The 16069-nt window shown below is 38.3% G+C and overlaps 1 protein-coding gene across 1 annotated transcript in view; it reads right to left on the bottom strand.

Moving 5' to 3' along the window:
* Positions 1-3796: 3796 nt before the first annotated feature.
* TBCA (tubulin folding cofactor A) overlaps positions 3797-16069 on the bottom strand; it is a 33239-nt gene continuing 20966 nt past the window's right edge. Inside the window, exons 2-4 of the mRNA XM_072360339.1 lie at positions 14175-14280; positions 5692-5778; positions 3797-4385 (exon numbers count right to left, since the gene is read on the bottom strand). Coding sequence (XP_072216440.1) covers positions 4305-4385; positions 5692-5778; positions 14175-14280 — 274 coding nt within the window. The 3' untranslated portion in view covers positions 3797-4304. The remainder of the gene's footprint in view (positions 4386-5691; positions 5779-14174; positions 14281-16069) is intronic.

The raw sequence follows: 16069 nt of genomic DNA, 5'->3' as shown, positions 1-16069 counted from the left end.
TGTATGCTGTGTGATCAGAGTGAAATTCAGCTAAATCATAGAATATCTTAAGTTGGAAGGGACATCAAAAACCACGTTCCAGGCCCCTGCCATGGGCAAGGCTGCCACCCAGCAGTTCAGGCTGCCCAGGGCCCCATCCAACCTGGCCTCCAGCACCTCCAGCAATGGGGCACCACAGCTTCTCTGGGCAACTGTGCCAGGGTCCCATCACCTCCAAAGTAAAGAATTATGCTCCTTACATTTAATCTGAATCTTCTACTTTTTGGAGGAGAGATTCAAGTCAGGGAACAATATTTTGGTGGACAGGAAAAAAAAACTCTTAATCTTCCTTCTTTCTTTTATACTCATAAGCTATGGCCAGGAACGCCCTGTACATAGCGATGTGCCTTGTGCAAGTGCATTAAGTGCATTTGGGCCAGACTGTGCTTTCCCGGCTCACCATACTTCTCAACACATCTCAGTGCTTTCTACAGGTGTTTTTTTGTTTGTTTGTTTTGTTTTGTTTTTCTGAGAGTACAGTTTCAGCCGTCTTATTGTGTTGTTGGCTGGTGTCTAGTATAGTGTGATCAATTATAAGAGCAGAGTCTACATGTGGTAGCTGCTGGACTACCAAATCAAAGGGTAAAAGGTTGCAGGAGTTCAGTAACAGCTGTTTCCTCTGCTTGTGTTTTGGGGGATACAGCAGACTTAGATACTAGACTCTAAGCAGAGGTTCTGGGTGTAAACTCCAGCCAGACAGGAATTATTTATTATTGGAATCAGAATTGTAAGAAGAGGGTGCAGGGAATGGGATGTGACTTATTGTTCCTGATGGGAGTGTAGGGTTTTCTTGAACCCTCTTCTGAAGTATCATATCATCATAGTATCATAGTATTGTGCGAGTTGGAAGGGACCTTAGAGATCATCGAGTCCAACTCCCGGGATTCGAGCCCTCTGTGTAGCAGAGTGGCACTTCTACCCCCTGCTCCACAGGGGGGATTCGAACCCGGGCCCCCTGGTGTTGCAGACGGGAATTCTACCGCTGCGCCACCGGGGCACACAAGTATTCTACTTCCTGATATTGATAACGTTCAAATTGTGGTTTTCCATCTGTTTTCTTCTAAATTCAGATCTTTTGCTTCTTCAGTCGGCACAATGTGGACTCTTGCTCTGCTGTGGGTTCTCAGAAAAGAAATGTCTCGTGACTGACAAAAAATTGAGAAACCACTTTATTCTGCCAGCAAGAAATAAAAGGATAGCATCTCTGTTCCGGATATGAAATGCATTCATGATAAGAGCATGAAAACTTGAGTGCTAAGTGAACATCTATTTATAATATATAAACATAAGCACAGCTTGTGATCATCCCAGATGAACTCCGAAAGGCATCAGTAAAGCTAGGGACAGAATTCAGAGAGGATAGAAATAAAGAATTCCACCCATGAGACTTTTCCTTTTTGGGGGAATGGTCTCTTGTACTAGATAACGCACACTACGTATCTCCAAGTACTGTTGATAGCTACTGCTTTTTTAATTTAAGGTCTGAGAGTGCAATAATGATACTGCTTCTAAGCCGCAGTTATCTGTGTTATGCTTCACTATGGAACTTGTATCCGGTCTAATTGATAAATGTTTTGTCAGCAAAAATAATCTCCCGTACAAACAATCACTCAGAGCACTGCTGGAAAAATTCAGCCTGTCATAACATATCACTGGATCAACTGTCCTGATTGCATGAGGAATGCATTACCTGCATGGATTACCCAATCACCCTTCAAGGGCCAGCCTTGTGTTATTGCTGCCTTGTTGCAATTCTTTGGTATAGTGTCTGTGGGTTGCTGCTGTCATCCCAGACACTAGTTATGTCTAGGGGCAGCTGGGAATGAGAAGAAAGCAATTCATTTGATGAACATATTTTGATTTTCATCAGCAAGGAGCGCTATTTCCTATACGACAGAGCGCGCAGTCTTCTGAATATCTCAGTAGGAGGGAAGACAAAAGGGACAGAGGAAGGTATCATCTTAGTTAACAACGAAACCACAGGAAGGTAGAAGATTTCCTGGACAAAAGCGTTCAGACAAACTACTCAGGTTATGACACAAGAAACCGCTCTACTTTAGAGTCGCCTGCACCAAGAACCTTTTCCCTGGAATATGGTTTATACATCTACTACACATTCCCATACACCCCTAATACTAAATGCCAAGTTAAGTCATACTACCAAGTTTGTTTTCCATTCACAGAATTGTAGGGGTTGGAAGGGACCTCAAGAGACCACTGAGTCCAACACTGCGCTAAAGCAGGAGCCCTACAACAGGTCGCATAGGCACCCAGGCAGGTCTTGAATATCTTCATAGCAGACTCCACAACCTCTCTGGGCATCCTGTTCTAGTGCTCCATCACCCTTACCATAAAGAAGTTTTTCCACATGTTAGCGTAGAACTCTCTACAGTCAAGTTTTAGGCCACTACTCCTTGTCCTGTTGCTATGCACCAGCAAGAAAAGCCTGGCCTCATCCATTTGACTCTGGATATTTATATTATCAGATCCCCTCTCAGTCTCCTTTTCCCCAGGTTACTCAGCCTTTCCTCATATGGGAGATTCTCCAGGCACTTGATCATCTTCATGGCTCTCTGCTGGATTCCTTCTAGGAGATCCCTGCCTGTCTTGAAATGGGGGAACCAGAACTGGACACAAGTAGTCTAAACGTGGCCTCACCAGGGGAAAGTAGATTCAGCCACTACAAGTAACAGATGTTTTTAGTGGTCCTGCTGACCTGCATTTCTTGTGCTATTCAGCAACCACACATCATTACTGTGTACTTTTTTCAGGATTGCATATTATTCCTACTGAAGAATATTACATGTTTTTTAAGTTCTCCCCTACACAGTAGACTTAATGCTGCTCCCTCTGTATCTCCTTATCGGTTCAGCATTTATTTACCACACTGCACTCAGTGGCATGCAAACATAGCTGGTTACACTGACTGCTAAGGCATGCAATCTGCTTTGTCTGCTCCAGCTGCCATTTCTGGTGAAGCTCCACAGAGGATGACAGAAATGAGTACACAAAGACAGATGTTCTCCTCATTAGCAGTTCACTTGCCCTGTGAACAGGGCAGAGTCTATTTCACAGTTATGTGCCAGCACACAATGCAGGGGGAAGGTTAGCATATACTGCTATGAAGCCGTAGAGTTATCACAAACGGTTTTCTCTCTTAGCACTGTATAAGGTAGATCTGAGATGTGGAGGCACCTGATTCAAAAGTATGTCATCCTGCAGCTGCTCTGAAATCTTTTGCTGATTCTCTCTCAAAGCAGCACTTCAGAGTGATGGGGAAGTACACGTTAACTGTGGTGAAGGTACATAAATAAATGTAAGCGAAACTACAGTTTACACAAACTCAAGCAAATTAACAAAACATTTATAAAGAGTATACAACACAGCATCACACAAAAAGTACACTGTTAAGGAACATGCTACAAAACTTTCAATCTAGAAAAACAAACATACAAAGCTTCCTTCAAGAGTTCAGCTTCCTGTTTTGAAAAAAGCCATTCTGAAAGAGCACAGTATACACAATGTTTAAATGATCTTCCATGCAGATCAAGCGTTGTTCCCTTCCCCACGGGTTTGAACTTTGCTCAAAACAGTCACTTAGGCCAAGGTGAACAGCTGTGAAATGAGTTCACACAGCAGATCCAACCAACAACATACTAAACAGCTACAAAACTCTGTTTATTGAAAGAGTAACTTAGTTTTGATCGGTGGCAGTTGTGTGAATTGGGTTCTACAAATCAACCTCAGACAAAATGAGGAAGGTTTGGAATCAGCTTTTAATTCCATCTTGGGACAGAAGATAAACAAGGAATAATACTTGATAAAATTACAAATAAATTGCATCACAGGAAAAAGGTGACTTTGAAAAGGATCATTTGGTCCATCTCCCCTTTCAGTACAGAGTTGATGCTATAACAGCTTGAAATTATTTCAATTACAAGGCGTTTCTGAACTATTAGCCTCTCACATTCCTTACAAAGCTAACATTTGATGTGTACGTTGCTTCTTAGCCTAAGCTTATGATAAACAGGTGCTTTTTTTTTAACCTTTTGTAGTTGATGTGAACTGGCAATGCTTTTATTTTGCCTGGATGTGGAACACACAGACGTTTCAGAACATTCTTTATTTGATGCATCTTGCAGTTAGAGAGAGGCCAGTTTGCATAAAGAGAACCTTAGCAAATCAGCAGTAGTAACAGAGCTATAGTCAAAGAAAATGTGAAATGGACCCAGTGCTAATACATAAAAGAGGGTACTGAAAAACTTCTAGGCTTCCAGCCTCACCGACTCTAAAATGGAACGTGCTTCTTTATACTCTTCAGCTTCTTCCAATTCTTTTTCATTTTCCTGGAATTAAAAACAAAATTTTAAAGTACTTCAAAAATAACTGACATTAGAATGGATTTAGGGAGGAAATACTGAAACACATAGGGTACTGAAAACAATAGTTTAAAACGATTCATAGCACAGGTAATTTCTTTCTTCCTATTTAAGGTGTGCTATAATGACTGTCATGTGTGAGAAGATCTGACCTATGTACACCTTCGTTGTATTCTCTGAAACAAAAAATAAGGATAGTACAACTGGAAGCAGTAACAACAGAACTCAGAACAAAAACACCATTAGGAAAAAAAAACAACTTAAGGAGAGTTTGATAATTGAAAAAAGAAAACAACTACACAGTTCATTTGAACATAAGCTTTGAGGGTGTGCTAAGAAAAAAAAACAAACAACCTCTAAAAGACTTCCAAATTCTCAACAATAATATAGTAAGTCTCCACATTCTTAATTTTAAGACTGTGTAGTATGCAGTACAGATCAACAGCATTGCTCCTGCATGCTGCTGAAGCCTACACAAGCTAATAGTCAAGTTACAAGCTGAATGACAGAAGGATCCTAAATCTTTCCACACCTTGGGCATGCTACTCAAGGACAAGATGCTCTAATCTTTCCATTCAGAAGGGATTTGCATTTTAGCTATCAAATATGTTTGAAGCTTAACTTACAGCATGTGTTTTAGCCTCACATGAGCTTTTACTTGTGTAGTAGAATTCTTGGTGAAAACTCAGCTTTTAAATAAGCAGAGTAATCTCCAAGCCTAGTATATTTTCAGTTAGTCCATTAGGATATTGTTTATTCCCAAAGGTATTCGTATGTTAAAAACACCCACCACAGTAACAAACAGCTTAACCAGTACTCAGCAACAACTCAGCTGTCTTGCTTCTTGTGTGTAGCACAGTAAAAGCAGTAGACAAAATACTGTGAATATTTCAGTTCACTAAAGGACACACAAGAAAGACTACCTAAAGTGGGTGAACTCTTTTTTCCTGGAAAGTCATGCAACTAGCACAGGACCTTGAGAGTTCATTCTAGCAGTTTAGTACTCAAGTGCATGTGGGGTATACATCCAATCATAGACTGCCTCTAGTATATGAATACACAGAATTTTCACAGATGGAAGACCAAGTCTGCATAAGCAGTTATCTGAGTTGGACTAGAGGTACGTTACAGGATGCCAGTCTTGGGACCTGCAAAAAGTAATTTTCAAACCAGTTCTGTTCTGATGCAATTGCACTGCAAACAAGTATGTTTATCCAATTCCAACAAAGAACATCAGCATTAACTGGGAGGTGGATTTTGATGCAATACTTACTAGTAGTTGACTGAGATCTGCATGTGCAATTTCTAATCTCCGCTGACAGTCTGGAATCATCATTCGAGACTCCTGCAAGATCTCGACCTGTGACAAATGGAAGATAGTGAAATCAGAATGTACTTCACTGAAGAATGTTATTTTTTAAGATAACTCAATAGTCTGAAAAATTACTGGTCAAATCATCATCCAGCATCACCCAGGATCTTCAGAAGAGTTGTACCTATTTTCCGAATAAAAGACATTCACTTAGCATAATCGCTTGAAGCTGTTAATTTACAGGACAATTTCGTTTATTTTGTGCTTAATTAAATATAAAGTATTAAGCAGAAAACAGTATTTACAATATTTTTCCCTTACAAAAAAGTACAACCTTGTAAGCTTTCCATACAACATTTGTTAAAAAAGGCTATTTAAAACAAACTTTATCCTGCTGTCTTGAAGCAGCTTCATCCAAAATGGGATCAGCTGGTTATATAAATATCTCCTGCATCTTTTGGGTAATAAAGAAAAACAGTGTTCAGATAATACCACATAGAGATAATTACTGCATGAAAAAAGTTATTGAGTTATTGATCACATTGTGTGCACGCCGCAGGAGGCTCTGACTGAAAGACAAAGGTAAAGAAAAATGAAAAGCAAAGACCAGCAGGCTCATATTTTTGATGCTTATCATGCATAAAAAGTTATTACTTATCCTTGTGCTTCATTTTAGGAGAAAGATTATTCTCACCATGCACTTTGAACAAAATTACTAAACTGGCACCCCACTGAATCTGAACATCCTGCCTCCTCCTACAGAAAATAACTTCAGATTTATATAAGGGAACATTTATTTCATGGACCGTTTCTGGACCTGAAATCTAACCATTGAGAAGAAAGGATGAGCAGAGTTGTTCAGTAGAATTTAATCTATTTAGAAATGAAAACCAGTTAGTTAGATATTTAAATATGAACTCTCTTTCTGTGTTCATGATAACCTGCAGTATAAGGTGTTCACTTCAAATAGATCATTACTTTCTGTCATTCTTGTGCTGTAATCAACTTTCTGCTGTACTGAAGGAAACCAAAGGGCACATTGTCATCACATATTGGAAGAAAAGCTGTGGCTAAGAATGTTTTATGTGTACCAGATGCCTTTTGTCGTAAAATATAATCTTCATGTACTTAACTGTCGTATGTTTAAATTTTTTGTTCCTAAGGGTTTAAATACCTTAAAGGGTCAAAACACTGGTTTCTAACTCCCTTTCAGAGAATTTAGGGTAAAATTCATAGAATCATAATGGTTGTAAAGACCACTACACCATGCAGTCCAACCATCACCAGCCCCTCATCATCACACCACTAAACTATGCGACTCAGTGCGATAATGCTTTTAAGCATTCATAGAGTCATAATGGTTGGGAAAGCCATCTAGAATCATCTAGTCCAGCCATACACCTGCCATCAATACTGCCTACTAAACCATGTCTGTACACACACCTACCCTTTCATTAAACATTCGAGGGATGAATGCTGCTTTGGAGTGTATGAAAAATAAGATTAATAAATCTGCATATTACATTTTGAACAGTAAACAAATAAAGGTTTGTAACTTCTGCAGAATTAGGTTTGTTGAACTACGTGAGTTGATGCCTTTTGCTTTGTGTATGGCAACTTGGTTCTCTAAAGAAGGTCTACGGAAGTTAGAATGTCCACAAATTATAACCTTGAGATGACACTGCTAACTACCTGTATACTTTAAAGCTGCTGGCTAATAAGAAAAGTAGTGATTTATTTTATATATGCCATTCAGTAAGCAATCTGAAGGAAAACCATACAAATCTAGAATCTGAGAGCTTTAGTCCTGGTTGCTGTAGGAGAAGAACAAAATTCCAATCACTCAGTTTAAAAGGGAATGACTGAGATCAAAAAGATTACCTGAGTTTTATCGGCATTTGCCTGCAGTTACGCAATAACAAGAAACAGAAAGAAGATAAATATTGGAACTACATTCACTCGGTGCAAAGGGTTGGAGAATGAAAAAGAGATTCCCCATTCCTTCTGGAACCAAGATTAATTAACAAACTACCTATGAAAACTTTGGTAACTTCTGCACAAACCATTTCCCCTCCTCCCCCACCCAGTAATACTGATCATCCCAGATAAATGTCCTACACATATTACAAAGCAGAGTGAAAAACTCAAATAATTAGATATGCTTAAAGAAACAGTCTTTGCTCTCCAACTGTTATGAAAATGAAAGACCAGCTCTCCCTTCCACCCCAGCACACTCTAAAAGCTTTCTGACTCAACTCTAGGGAATTTAAATTGTAAGTGGGTCAGAGAGGAAGTTTCTACACGAAACCGATCTAACTGCAGACAGCCATAAACATCTTCCAGGTTTTTGTGAATTATAGTACTAAATACAATTATCAAAAAAATGGTAGTAACTGAAGTGCATTTAAATAAATTATTAAGGTAAAGCAATAAAGCACAAAAATGTACAGACAGAAGCACATTGAATATGCTGTCAATAAGTGCATATAAGACCAGAAGAATTACTGTGACTACACTGAGAATGATGCCCTCATTCCTTTAAGAGTATTGAAAAAAACAGTAATATCTCTTCAAAGAACCACAGTTCTAATCCATTATCTTTCACGATTGAGCTTATTTTTGCTAAGGGAGCAGATGTTTGGCATCTTACAAAGGAAAGCAGTCTGCTCAGATGTGACACAGCTCTCTAACTGTTGGACTGTATGCAGCCCATTTACTAAACACGATGTAGATTTTTCGTAAATTGGATCAAATGTCAAAGAACTGATGTGCGTAATGCACTATCAATAGCATTTAGTCTGTTTTCCATAAATTCCACATTATAGTGACTGATAAAGCAGGACTAGAAACAGAAAAGCCAAAGAGAAGCAAACACACAGACCAATCTATCATTTGATTGAGTGGAAGGGCACCATAACAAAAATCAGAAGAATATTTTATACATTCAAAATAAGCACTCAGGCTAAACATGACTCCACAGAAAACAGACACTTCAAACATAAGCTGAGGCTGTAGACATAAGCAGTTTTGATTTTAAGAGGTCCCACAATAAAAGCTCAGTGGCAATATTTCAACTTATCTAGGCAGATCAGAACTATTTATGAGCATCAATACCAAGAATTCTGTAACTGACCTATATTGAATAACTGGGACAGGTTTTATAAGCTTCAAGGAGGTTCAAGCGGCTTTCATTTTTCTTTTAAGCTGACCCACAACAAAATAAGAGACTCACACATATGCAGATCCACAAATAGTTTGAAATCAAGAAAACTCCCGTGGGGCTGTCATTCTTTGTTCTTAGAAGATAGTCTAATTAGCTATAAGGTCACAGGGTGTGATGACAATAATGCTTGGTGTTACAGGAATGGTGTTCTAAACATAAAAGCCTAAGAAAATCAGAAATGTGAATGAGTCATATATATATACATATATGAATTAAATGAACACATGAATATGCATGTGTGCATGTTCATGTTTTTAAATGCTGCATTATAACATACAGCTTTTGACTTATATAAATGGAAACAGATAATAGCATATAATGGTTTAGGTTGGAAGGGACTTTTGGAGGGCATCTAGTCTAAACCCCCAGTCAAGCAGAGGGGCCCAAAGAAGATCACAGGACCACTCAGACTTCTGAGTTTCTCCAATGAGGAGACTCCACAATCTCTCCGGGCAATCTATGTTCTATCACCTGCATGATAAACAACTGCTCCCTGATATTTACACAGAACCTCTTGTATTTCAGTTTGTGCCCCCTGCCATTTGTCCTGGCACTGGGCACTGCTGAAAAGAGTCGTCTTCTGTCTTCTTTGTATCCTTCCCCAGTGTATTTACAGACAATGGTGAGATCATCCCAGACTTCTTTTCAGAGCTCCAGCTCTCAGCCTCTTCTCACAGGAGAGGAGCTCCAGGCCCTCTATGATCTTTGTCCCTTTGCTGGACTTCCTCCAGCATGCCCATGTCTCTCTTGTAATGAGGGCTCAGAACCAGACACATCACACCAGGTGCAGCTGTGCCAGTGCACAGTAGAGGGGGGAGATTGCTTCTCTTTACCTGCTGGCAGTGTTTTGCCCAGTGCAGCTGAAGATACTATTAATCTTCTTTGTGGGAAAGGTACTTCTTAGCTGTTTCAGAAAATAGTCTGCTTTCCTCTCAACAAAGCAAGAAAAATATTGCTGTTTCCATTAATATGTGAAGAAAAATGGTATTAGCAAGACTGTATGTACGCTGTCACACAGATATTAAATTCTTTGTCAAGTCCATTAGATTTTTAATTCATCTGGAAATGACACTGCATGAGAAGTAACAGTTATCTTACAGATCCAGATTAATTAAAAAAAAAATGAAAATGTATTATCAGTAAAAATGCTCACAGATAACAAAAGCTCCAAAGAAGGTCTACAGTCCCACTGAGAAGAAACAAAAGTAGATAGTTCAGGCATTTTGCATCTTCTGATGCCTTGATATAAAAGCATGAGGTAGAAAAGGATGTTATTTGTGTGCAGGACAAAACAGCAGTCACAGAAATACTGAAAATAGCTGGTTTCTAACATAAGTCACTGATGAGTCACAGCAGTATGAAGTTTTTATTACAGATAAAGAAGCACAACAATACCCTGTGTAAAGCTGTTAAAAACCATTACATCTGTGTGGAAACTTAGGTTTCACTACAAAACCAGCCAACCAAGCATACATGGAAATACAACTGCATTACTTTCTACAGTCAGAAGTCTTAATGACCTTTTACAGAAACTAAATTCAGGATATGAATTTAGAAGAATACTTAGAAGTCATTTAATATTTGTCCCAAATTTTCATATAAAATACTTGAGTTTGGTTTATAATGCCTGTTTTCAATTTAGCACCTTATTAAGATACATAAAACTTCATCCTTTTCCCTCATAATCTTTTTTTCCCTCTAAAATACTGTTCTCTTATTACATTATTTTCCTGCCAATTTGACTCACAGAAATGGTTCTGTTTCTCAACTTTTCATCTACATCTAGACAAAAAAAAAAAAAAAAAAAAAAAAAAAAGGCAGTAAAAGAGTGCTTTTTTCTTTGTTTGTTTCTTGTATATTTGTTTTTTAATGAACTGTAATTAACAGGAAAGAAAGGGCTTCCCTGCCCCATAATGCTAGAGATTCTTCCCTGGTATACACAACTTAGCTCTTGCCACTGCTGACACTTTGTCACAGCCCACATACTTACTGAAGGCCTCCCATGCATTATGAACAGCATTATTCATTTTGAAGTAAAACTCTCCTTAGTCACTTCCGTGCTGTTAACCCTAATTTTACCATAGAGTTCTAACAAGAAAGCTAAATGAGAGCTGTTGTGCACTAAAAGGTGAGCAAAGGTTTCAAGCATTTTAAACATTCCTGCATCAACTATGGGTTTATCAGTCTATGCATATGTGTTTCAGCTGATAAATCAGCTAAAATAATAGTTTATGTTATTCCTGTAGTCTCAAACGGTTGAATTCATTCCTATCTTCTCCCTTTAAGTGGCAAGAAAATCTTTAGGAATAGTCAGCATGAATTCACCAAAGGGAAATCATGCTTAACCAACTCGTTTAGCTTATTTGATAAAATCACCAGCTTGATGGACTGGGAGTTGTATTTTCTACTTGGACCTCAGCAGGGCCTTTGACACTGTCCCCCACAACATCCTGACAGAAAAGGTGTTGAAATACGGGCTGGGTGTACAGCCAGAGAGGTGGATCAAAACTAGCTGAACAGCTGTACTCGAGAGGGTAGCAATCAGTGGTGTAAAGTCTAGCTGGAGGCCTCTAGTAATGAGCACAGTACCTCAAGGGTCAATACTGGGTATGGTTCTGTTTACGATCTTCATTAACGATCTGGACAGTGGGACACAGCACACCCTTGGTAAGTTGTAGACAATACAAGAAGACAATACAGATATATGAGAAAGTTGTGTTACCACTCAGAGGGAGCTTAACAGGCTCAAGAAATGGGCTGGCAGAAATGAAGTTCTACAAAGAGAAGTGCAGAGTCATGCAGGTAGATATGAACAACCTCAGGCAACAGGGCTTTTGGGGGGCTACCCAGACAGAACACTGCTCAGCAGAAAAAGGCCTGGGGGTCCAAGGAGCTAGCATTGCATCTTTGCCACTAAGAGGGTTACTGCTACCTTGGGCTGCATTAGGCAAACTGCTGCCAGCAGGTTGAGGGTCATAATCCTTTGTGCTTTACTCAGCACTGATGAGGTCACATCTGAAGTACTACATCCAATTCTGTGCTCCTCAGTACAAGAGAGATGTGAAATTATCAGAGAGCCCAACAAGGGGCCACAAAGATGATGAAGGAATTGGAACGTATGTCCTGCAAGGAGAAACTGAGGCTGAGTGAAGGTGCTGGCACTGTTCAGCATAGAGAAGATTCTGGGGCAGTCTTGCCAATGTCTGTAAAACCCTGAACTGAGGGTACAAAGATGGCAGATCCAGGCTCATTTCTGTGGTGCCCAGTGCCAGCATACGAGGCAATGGGCACAAACTGAAAAATAAAAGGTAAAAATCAGGAAGCACTTCTTTATAGTGCAGGTTATGGAGCAGTGGGTTTAGACCATATGATATCCAGAAGTCCATTCCACCCTTAACCGTTCTTTGATGCCGTGATCCCCCAAATACTATTTTTCCTTACTGAAACAAATTCTATAGCCATATTTTAAAATAATTTCATATTAAGAATTATTACCTAAAACCATTTCCTAAACATTTAACTACAGATTTATTTTTTGTCTGAAGAACCTTTCAAAATACAAAATCCATCCGAAGTACATACTTTTTTAAGCAAACTCTCCTGACATCATAGTATTTTGATAAGTGAGTAAGATTTGACTCTATTGCAATCGTACTCATTCTTTCAAGGCTTCCAGGTTCTTCATAACATAAAATATTAACAACTTTCAGTCTGCAGTAGTGCACTAAAAGAACAGATATCATTGGACAAATTGCATTAAAGTGAATCAGGCCATTGTGAATGAACTGAGACTGTTTACTTTGAAGTTTTCTGTCACCACACTCTGAGAGTACCTTCAAATAGCATGTAACATTTCATTTCACATCAAAGTTTCACAAACTTTGCTGGTCTTGACTTTGATGATTTCTTGCTTGTCATTGAGGAAATATCTTGGTACAGTCAAATAATCTGATGCATGTGGGACACTATGAACAAGAATGGCATTCACTACTTCTTGTTAGCACCAGCAGATCTTCAGGAAGACTACTGTCTTCCTTGGGATTCTCAGCCAGTGGTGAGGCAGAGACAGCTTAGATTTATAAATACACCATCTTCCAGAAATTCTATGCTTGTGTTTCTCTTCTATATCACAGTGAAAGCAAGACAAGACATACACACATGAAATGAAATCTGATTTTATCTCACCTTGTTCTAAAAGGACTTTCTCTTATCTTTTTTGTTGTTGTTCATTTTTATATTGAATATTATATTCTTCAAAGACAACTGGGAATACAGTAGTTTTTGTAACATGAAGCCAGACTCATGTCTGGTGAAACTTGCTTACAGGTAAAAATAATTTTAATGTAGTTTCAGTTAAGAATTAAGAAAAACTATCTGGGAAATGCTTGGGAAAAGACACAGTTAAAATTGAAATTTAAGTAAAACTATTAAAGCCAGAAGTTATATAAGAATAATAAAATAAATATTTGGTAGAAATAATGTGAAAGTCAGTATGAATGCAGACGTGCCAAACTGCTGGAAAGCATGTAAGTGAATCCCTCAAACCCGAGCTTCCTCCTCACTGTCAGGGAAACTTAGCACTCCTCAGTCTTCTGAAAGGGCAGGTACCAACTGTCTGAAATCACTGACATTTGCAAGAAACCTTCTAAAAAAATAATCAGTTCATATTATAATAATGACTCAAAATATTCTTGAGCACATCAAACTGAAGCATGGACCTTGCTTATTAGTGCCTTCATTACAAACTGTAGCAACTTCTAGGAGCAGGTGCACACCTACTGCTCTTTCTTCAAGATCTGTGTTTTTTAAACAGCAGTACTAATGTACACCAGAATTGAAAGGTTTCTTCTTTGTGTTAATAAGCATTCCCACTTTACAGTAACATCTGCACTTACCACTAAGCACTTATGTTAGCTAAGTGCACCCAGAGCATTTATTTTCAGATTGTTGGTAGATCTGAGAGTTTGTGACAGCCTGATTCACAACTGCTAGTGATCAACTTCCTGATACCAAGTGCTAAACAACTCATACCCAGTCTCCTTATAATTGAAGAGATTTGAAGGGCAAGAAGTTTCTATAAATGCATACTGTGACTTCTGTAATTAGAAGGCAGGTTTAGATTGGAGCACTCTGGGAAGAAAAAAAAAGTACAGGAGTTTCTTTTGTTTAGAACTCACTGAATCAAGCAAAGAAGGATTTTACAAGTTCTAGTATGATTTACCTGCTTCTTTATTCCATAGTCATCACAAGCTTCAGCTTTCATTTTTTCAATCTTCTCTTCTTGTTGTTTTGCTTCTTTTTCATACATAACTTTTTCTTTTGCCAATCTGCAATTACACCAAGTGACTGCGTCAGTCTGATTCTATCACAGCAAAAGGTTACACCATTGATGGCAATATCCATGTTCCCCAACAAAACCTGCAGCCATGTAATGTAATACATGACCTTATATGACAAAAATGGTTCTTAATCAATGCAAAGAAGTGCATATAGGAAATGCTGAATTTAACTATAATATGCAATAATTCTCATAAAAACATTTTAAATAAAAATATTTTTCAGTATTCTTTGTGGGCTCACTCCAAAAGTAAGCCTCCTATTTGCTTCCACAAAAACATGGACAGCTACCAAGACCAAAATAACACTATTTGAAAGAGCAAACTCAGCTACAAAACACCATTTTCAATAGTCACTACCATTTCCTATGCATTTTCATCAGCGACAAGCAACAGCCTGCACACTGCACTCACAGAATTGTGCACCAGCAGAAATACCCCATTGGGCCCATACTTGGAAGCAGGCTGCTTTTTGCATTAACTCATATTTAAAAGTAATGTATATTTTCTGCTCTTCCTATCCTGCCAACAGAGATGAATGCAACATACAGCTAAAAATATGTACAACAAATTTCTGTCACTACTGAGGAGAAAAAAAACAAAAAAACAATTTTGCTTTGTCAGTAAAGTTTGATGCTATTAACCAAATCATGAATATGTCTTACGCTGGCCAATGTAAAAACACGCACAATTCTTAAATGTGGATAAGCCCCCAATGAAACTGGTGTCTTCAAAAATTTACTTCGAGAATAACAGTTGAAGACTACCAGACTAACTTGAAATTCAGCTTTGGATTCCAAGTGGGCATTTTCCACAGGCTCAAGCAACTACAGCAAATGATGAACATTAAAAAAAAAAAAAAATACTGAAGGTCAAAAGGGAAGATTAAGGTCTAAACTGATGCCCTGCGGTAATAGTAACATAGTAATTCCATTATCGAGCTTAATTATTTGTTGTTATTGCAATTTTGCTCTTTCATCTCCCATTTTGTTACATATGTTCATTAAGTATATATTGGATTATATAATACTAGAATTCACACCAAAACATCCTTCAGGACTGGGAGAACAACAAAGTAATGACCAGCTAATTCAGAACCAAAATGAACAATGGGATGCTAGCACAAACCTGAAAGCATGGCAATGAAAATCTTTTGCCTAACAAGAGCAATCATCAGATCAAGCCCATAGTAGATAAGACTGTTTAAGAAGAACTTAATAGTCAAAAGAACATAATCAGATCCAGGAAGCAAAGAATGTATTATACAAATGAAAAGGGAATAAATAAAGGTCTTGTAGAGAGCTTCATGGTCACGTTAGCACATCAGAGCAAATTAATTCCTGATTTGTCACAGTTAAGTGCTCCACTAGAAGTGCCACTGAGGACAGACAGTTCAGAATGGTACTGGCAGGATAAAAAACCCTTTGTGAACTGAAACCACCACAGTCCTGAAATTATAATATAGCAATAACTCTTCCTGATTTTTTCATAATCAAAAAGTGCTTTGCCAAAATAGTTTGATGCTGTTGTTCCAAAAGTTGATTTAAGTTGGGCAGTGGTAACATGTCTCTGACCTAGATTAAAAACCCGTGGAATCACTCCAGAGAAGGTCTTCAAGCCCTATAAAGAACCTTTAGCAATGTGTAGTGTGTGTAATGTAGGCACTGTCTATGCCAGCTTCTAGAAGTCATCTAAATACTACCTTTGAAAAGAAGTACTGAGGAAAGTTAGCACCCTAATTACTAGTAATAAAGACACTAAATCAGTGACTGTAATTCCA

Source organism: Excalfactoria chinensis, chromosome Z (assembly GCF_039878825.1).
Source record: "Excalfactoria chinensis isolate bCotChi1 chromosome Z, bCotChi1.hap2, whole genome shotgun sequence".
NCBI lineage: Eukaryota > Metazoa > Chordata > Aves > Galliformes > Phasianidae > Excalfactoria > Excalfactoria chinensis.
This window is presented reverse-complemented; position numbering and strand designations above follow the sequence as displayed.